We start from the raw sequence: 7,144 nt of genomic DNA on the forward strand, positions 1-7,144 counted from the left end.
GGTACCATTCATTTATCTCCCGACATAAAGAGAAAAATACAACTTCAACGAGGATCTAACTCAGTAACTGATGCATCGTTGACAGAATTAGGAATAGATTTGTCTGTATATTGTCCCGACTCCAAGTCCTCGGCAGCTGTGTCCAGATCCAATCTACTCTGAAACAAAAATCCGGGTTGTCGAGGAACTGGTAAAGTGATCGTGTTACTAGTGAGCATCAAGATGATCGTGGACATCGCTGGACGATCTGCCGGATCTTCTTGAACGCATAATAGCGCGATGTGGATGCATCTAGTGACCTCGTTACTCTCGTAACTCTCTCCAATGGTCGGATCCACGAGTTCTAACGGCGACCCATCTTTCCAGAGCTTCCAAGCCTGAAATATGGATGACCCATCAAATATCGAAACTTTTGTCTAACGTTAAATGATATCGAAACTTCGAAAAATTGGTTTTGGTTTACACTCACATGTGTGACCATATTTACAGCTGTACCATCCGTCTGGTGGAAATTGCTGTTCATCTTGCCGCTTATAATCTCCAGAACTAAGATTCCTAAGCTGTATACATCAGATTTCATCGAGAATTGGCCGTGCATCGCGTATTCTGGGGATATATAACCGCTGAAATGACAGGGGAAATTTAAGTATACAGGAGACTATATATAGGTTTTCAGACTTCGGTTTTATAAGCAACAAAAGGATTAAGTATTTACTATGTTCCAACTATTCTGCCCGTATTAGCTCGAGTTTGGTCCATCCCAAAAATCCTTGCCATGCCGAAATCCGAAATCTTTGGATTCATGTCAGCGTCTAGGAGAATGTTACTCGCTTTAAGGTCGCGATGTATGATTGTAAGACGTGAATCTTGATGGAGATATAGAATTCCTCGAGCGATCCCTCCGATGATCTTGCACCGTGTTCTCCAATCCAACCGGTTTCTTTTCGTACGGTCTGCACATCAATCCAACAGATAAGATTGACAAACCAAAGATTGAAGAACGGTTAAAGAATCGTCATGAATCCATGAGATGATAAGCCAAAAAAAGGACAACATAGTTACTACTGACCGAAAAGAAAATAATCCAGACTTTTGTTGGGCACAAACTCGTATACGAGTATCTTTTCTTCTCCTTCGAGACAAAACCCAAGAAGCCTAACCAGATTTCTATGTTGCAGTCTCGCAACAAGAACAACCTCGTTCTTGAACTCTTGATCACCTTGTCCCGATGTTTTCGATAGCCTCTTCACCGCGATTTCAGTCCCATTTGGAAGCGTTCCCTTCAAATGATTTATGTGGACCGAAATGTATCAATCATCATATTCATATCAACTGAATGTTTTTCATGCAAGATCTCTCGAGGAGAAAAGAAGTCAGGATTACTGATATATACCTTGTAAACTTCCCCGAATCCACCTCGTCCGAGCATGTTATTCTTCGAGAATTTACTTGTCGCAGCTTCAACTGTCTTGAAATCGAATTGCAACGATTGTGGGGTTGTTATATCGTCACCACCTGCACGAGGAAAGAAGCATAAAGACAGTAACTGAGACATCTCCGTTGGGGCTGAGTTCATTCAAATGATATGAGACAACTCACTTTCAAGTTCAAGTGCTCTGTAAGATCGTCTCCTCCAGCAAATAACGCATCCAAGAATAATCAATACCGAGACGACGACACCGACAACAATTGCCACGATAATTCCCGTGGAAAGCGATTCATCGTCTGCACAAGCTCAAGAATCACACCATTAATGATCATGGAAACAGGTTACAGATATTTCTCTGATGTCGATATGATCTAATGTGTGGATAATAAGGTTTCACATCATTGCATATGGAAAATTTACCTTTCTTATCACTGGGAGAAGCTGTTGGTTGCGGTGGGGGAGCCGAGGAAATATCATCGAAAGCTCCGACGAAAGGATAGAGATCCCACCGGAAGAAACAGCTCGGTCTCCGGACAACGCCACCTTGTTTCCCACCGCAACATGTCTGAAACTGACGGACATTTTCCCGAAGGCAAGCCTCACAATCTCCGGTAGATATATCTGAAGTGCATTGCATCAATGAGTAGATACGTTGGAAAGTCGTCCAGGACGTTACATCGGCCGTATAATGCTTACGTTCAGAAGAAGCATCGGTTATCATTCGAAGCATGAATCCCTCCCATATTCTATTGAATTCCGTCAAGTTCCCTCTGAGATCTGCAGAGCTAAACACCGATCTCTGAGGCTCCAAATCAACCGAACTGAAGAAGGAACGGTTCGAGTACCGTACCATACAAAGCGTTCTATCATCCGACCAAGAATACCCTTCTGTCTGATTCGGGCAATTCTTGATCAGACCGTCGGATGTTGTCCTGATGCAATCGGAACAAACGTCTGGTTCAGTGCCGGGAATGCACATTCCCACGGCGTAGACTCTGTCTCGGCCTTCCCCGATCGAAGCGTTGTAGAATCCATCCTGAGCGGTGACGTTGGAAGCAAGAGAAGAGAGGATGATGCCACGGTTTCTGCCGTAAGTAGCGTTGGCTGTGAAAGTTCCTGCAGAGTCTGGACATATTTGAGCAGAGACAAGATCAAAGGTTATGAAGACAGAACACAGGATTAAGATGGAGGAGGAAGATGAGTTCTTCTTCTTGTCCATCTTCGAGGTTTGAGTTAGAACTGGAAAGGTAAATGGATACCGACGTAAATATATGTAAACGTGCGTGCTAAATTTCTCCGTCGACTCTGTCAAAGAAGAGTGCCTGACTGAACTTTCTTCTTCACTGAGTGGTTGGATTAAAAAGCAGGGCCGTGTCTATTAGGGAGCAACCGAAACTTTGGCACACGGCTTCAATTTTATAGGGCCCCACAGTTTTTAAAAAAATATATATATTATTTTTTAATTCTAATAATTATTAATATTTTGAATAAAATAGAAAAATCTTTTAAATTTGTAAAAAAATAATTTTAGTTAAATTATGGTAAATATTTTATGTCGTTGTAATTTTAAATTTTCAAAAAATAAAACAATTATGAAGGGGTATTTTTTTATTTTTTAAATAAAATATTATTTGATAACAAATATCAGTGTTTTTAATGTATAATTTTTAGTCAATATTTATTTTTTAAAAATTAAACAAATTAGTATAACAGATAATTTCCATAAAAAGTTTTATAATCAATCTAATTTTAATTTTTAACAGGTGATGTATTTTCTTTTTTGTTATGATATATACTATAATTTATTTTCAAATAATTTTTTTATTTTAATATTTTTCTAGTATAATTTTAAATTTTGTCTATTAGTTAATATATTTCAAGAATTATTTTGAGATATTTTTTTTTATTTTTAAGTATAATTTATTACTAAATATTTTTAAACATTTAAAATTATATATATATATATATATAATATTCTTTCGAAATTTTATCTATTAGTTAATACATTTAAAATTCTATTTATTTGACATAATAAACACAGAGAATTTGATAACGTTTAGAGTTTTCAGTAGGGATGTTAAATGGGCTGCCGACTCGCGAGCCGGTCCTAAACCAGACCGTTTAGTGTCGAGTTGGGCCAGACATTTTTTAGCTCGTTACAAATGGTCCGGTCTGGTCTGAGCCAGAATATTACGGGCTCGTGACGAGCCGGGCTTATTCGAGCTGGGTCAGCCCGCGAGCCGGCCCGTTTAGCTCAAGAGTTTTAAATATTATTTTTTATTAATGATTTTAGATATCATTCATAATGATTTTATCTTTTTTGTAATGGTTTGTGTGAGTTTTTAGTATTTTTATGGTTTAAAACATTTTTGGTAATGTTTTATAAGATTTTTTCAGATCAATGGATTATTTTAGCATAATTTTGTACTTTATTTTTTATTTTTTTTAGCCCGCGAGCCGGCTCGTTTAGCTCAAGAGTTTTAGTGAGCCGGTTCGGGCCGCTTAATTTCAGCTCATTTACAAACGGTCCGGTTTGGTCCGAGCCAAGAAAATGGTGAGCTCGTGATGAGCCGGGCTGATCCGAGCCGGGCTAGCCCGTTTAACATCCCTAGTTTTCAGAAAAGAACGATGCGTGTATGTTGTATACATGGACCGCCAGCCAGTAACGACCATCTAGAATCTCCAATATATATATATATGTATATAAAAACTGAGCAGTAGGAGAGAGAGAAGAAGAATTCATTGAAGAACAATATAAACAGAAACCAGGCAAAACTTTCCATCTTGCCTTCTTGAATCGGGTTACTAGCTCATTTACAAACGGTCCGGTTTGGTCCGAGCCAAGAAAATGGTGAGCTCGTGATGAGCCGGGCTGATCCGAGCCGGGCTAGCCCGTTTAACATCCCTAGTTTTCAGAAAAGAACGATGCGTGTATGTTGTATACATGGACCGCCAGCCAGTAACGACCATCTAGAATCTCCAATATATATATATATGTATATAAAAACTGAGCAGTAGGAGAGAGAGAAGAAGAATTCATTGAAGAACAATATAAACAGAAACCAGGCAAAACTTTCCATCTTGCCTTCTTGAATCGGGTTACTTACGTCCCAAGAAACCAAACAAACATCGCTAACTATGATACCAGAGAACATCATCTTCCAAGAGGATCCAAATCAGTAATAGATGCTTCATTGACGGATTGAGTACCAGACTCCACGCCCTGAGAAACCGTGTCCAGACCTAATCTTCTTTGCAAGAAAAATCCAGGTTGTCGGGGAATCGGCAAAGTGATCGTGTCGCTGGTCAGCATCAAGATCGCCGTCGACATCGCCGGACGATCTGCTGGATCTTCTTGAACGCATAATAGACCGATATGTATGCATCTCGTAGCTTCGCTGCTCTGATAACTCTCTCCGATGGTCGTGTCCACGAGTTCTAGCGGCGACCCATTTTTCCATAGCCTCCAAGCCTAACAAAACGATCAGTCGTCGGTTAATTTGCTCCAGGCTCGGCTCGAAAGTGAGAAAAAGGGGGATTTTTGAAGGTTCGTTTATGCATTACTCACATGCGAGACTAAACTTCCAGCAGTACCGTCGAGATTGTTGAAACTGCTATTCATCTGGCCGCTCACGATCTCCAGAAGTATGATCCCGAAGCTATAGACATCGGATTTCATGGAGAACTGACCATGCATCGCGTATTCGGGCGACATATATCCGCTGAAACAGGTAGACAGATGAACTTGAGCATTCTGGTGACAAAAGGGTTTAACGAGACCTGGTTTATATGCAAATCAAAGGAGGAAAGTTACTGACTAGGTTCCAACTATCCTGCTTGTATCGGCTCGAGTCTGGTCCGCACCGAAAATCTTGGCCATGCCAAAGTCTGCGATTTTTGGGTTCATATCAGCATCTAAGAGAATGTTACTGGCCTTGAGGTCACGGTGTATGATAGTGAGACGTGAATCTTGATGAAGGTATAGAATTCCTCGAGCAATCCCTGCGATGATCTTGTACCCTGTTATCCAATCGAGCTGACCTTTCTTTGCAGGATCTGCACATACATCCCATGTACATAATTAACAAAAAAGCTTCAAGAACGGCCAAGGAATCATCTCGATTGCACGGAACATAAGCAAAGTATGTTGATATGCAACATACCAGACAGGAAATAGTCGAGGCTTTTGTTGGGAACGAACTCGTAGACAAGTAGCTTCTCTTCTCCTTTCACGCAAAATCCGAGGAGCCTGACAAGGTTTCTGTGCTGAAGCTTTGCCACGAGGACGGCCTCTGTCTTGAACTCTTTGTCACCTTGTCCCGATGTTTTCGACAGCCTCTTCTCTGCCACTTCAGTTCCATTCATGAGTGTACCCTGCAAATTCATACTGGTTATCTAACTGTATCTATCCGAAATCCATAAGAGACAAAACCCAGAAGCTGTCGAAAATTTACAACCTTAAAAACTTCACCGAATCCGCCATGACCGAGCCTGTTACTCTTTGAAAATCGATTCGTTGCAGCTTCGATCGTCTTAAAATCGAACTGCAGCGAGTTTGTACTTGACATATCGTCATCATCTGCACAGTGAACATTCCATTCAATATCTGAAAAAAATCGTAGTAACTCTGAATTTAGCATGTAAAGATGGATGGAAACATGAACAACTCACTTTCAAGATCAATGTCTCGGTACGATTTTCTCCGTCTCCGAACAACAACCAGTACCAAGACTACCACAACTATCGGAACCACAATCGCAACAATAGTTCCCGACGAATTTGTTTCGCTATCTGCACGAGCACGAACCACCGATCCGTTAGTTATTACACTATCTATTGTTTCAAGATCCTTTCTTGATTGTGTTTGCTCCATTGTCTTGGGGAGTAGACCTTGTAATGTTGTCGAAAGCTCCGAGGAAAGGATACATATCCCACCGGAAGAAACAGCTCGGCCTTCGGACGACGCCTCCTCGCTTTCCATGGCAGCATCCCTGGTAGCTACGAACACTCTCTCTCAGACAGTCACTGCAATCTCCCGGAGCAAGATCTAAAGTGCATTGCATCAACGCGTATATCCGTTGAAGATTCGTCCAATCGGCGATATCGGCAGCGAATTTACGCCGAAATGTCTCGGCGGAAGCCGAAGCTATTACCCGAAGCATCAACTCTTCCCAGATCCGATCGAAATCCGTCATGTTCCCCGTCACGTTTCCATCGTTGATTCCTTTTTGAGACGGCTCCAAATCCATCGTCCCGACGAAGGAACGGTTGGCGTAGCGCACAAGGCAGCGTGTTGTATCGCCTGCAGACCATGAATAAGCTTCTGTCTGATTCGGACAGCTCTGTATCACCTCCTCGGACGTTGTCTTGATGCATTCGGAGCAGTCATCTGGTTTAGTGGCCGGCAATGGCATGCACATCCCCATTGCGTACACTCTGTTCGGATCTTGGCCAGAGACCGAATCGTTATAGAAGAAGGCTTGAGCCGATGCACTCGATGGAAGAGACGACAGAACGAGACGGCGGTTGGTGTCGTAGGTGGCGTTCGGTCTGAAAGAACCTGCGGTTTCAGAGCAAATTTGTGCAGAAGCAATACCAAAGATTATGGAGAGAAACAAGAAGACCGACATGGGTTTGTCGATCTGATGATCCATTTTCAAGATTCGACAGATGCCGTAAGTGTCTGAAAGTGAAGCTAAATAGATAGACTAGACA

At 41.6% G+C, this 7,144-nt stretch overlaps 2 protein-coding genes across 4 annotated transcripts; both read right to left on the reverse strand.

Moving 5' to 3' along the window:
* Positions 1 to 25: 25 nt before the first annotated feature.
* On the reverse strand, positions 26 to 2,592 carry LOC104806996 (putative cysteine-rich receptor-like protein kinase 35). 2 transcript variants are annotated; one of them, XM_019201669.1, is made up of 7 exons: positions 1,862 to 2,592; positions 1,600 to 1,734; positions 1,394 to 1,515; positions 1,070 to 1,280; positions 716 to 953; positions 470 to 623; positions 26 to 377 (listed from the first exon to the last, which is right to left on the reverse strand). In XM_019201669.1, the coding sequence occupies exons 1-7, from the start codon at positions 2,406 to 2,408 to the stop codon at positions 45 to 47; spliced, it is 1,740 nt and encodes a 579-aa protein (XP_019057214.1). In that variant the 5' UTR covers positions 2,409 to 2,592; the 3' UTR covers positions 26 to 44. The 2 variants fall into 2 exon arrangements, with proteins under 2 accessions (XP_019057214.1, XP_019057215.1); XM_019201670.1 differs by having other exon boundaries at positions 1,394 to 1,494; positions 1,600 to 1,725; positions 1,850 to 2,592.
* A 1,874-nt stretch (positions 2,593 to 4,466) lies between these two features.
* Positions 4,467 to 7,144, reverse strand: LOC104806400 (putative cysteine-rich receptor-like protein kinase 35). 2 transcript variants are annotated; one of them, XM_010531285.1, is made up of 7 exons: positions 6,278 to 7,144; positions 6,101 to 6,210; positions 5,887 to 6,008; positions 5,593 to 5,803; positions 5,248 to 5,485; positions 4,998 to 5,151; positions 4,467 to 4,901 (listed from the first exon to the last, which is right to left on the reverse strand). In XM_010531285.1, exons 1-7 carry the CDS (start codon positions 7,081 to 7,083, stop codon positions 4,584 to 4,586), a joined length of 1,959 nt encoding a protein of 652 aa, XP_010529587.1. In that variant the 5' UTR covers positions 7,084 to 7,144; the 3' UTR covers positions 4,467 to 4,583. The 2 variants fall into 2 exon arrangements, with proteins under 2 accessions (XP_010529587.1, XP_019057216.1); XM_019201671.1 differs by having other exon boundaries at positions 6,101 to 6,220; positions 6,320 to 6,507.

This window comes from Tarenaya hassleriana, unplaced genomic scaffold (assembly GCF_000463585.1).
Source record: "Tarenaya hassleriana unplaced genomic scaffold, ASM46358v1 Cleome12, whole genome shotgun sequence".
Lineage (NCBI taxonomy): Eukaryota > Viridiplantae > Streptophyta > Magnoliopsida > Brassicales > Cleomaceae > Tarenaya > Tarenaya hassleriana.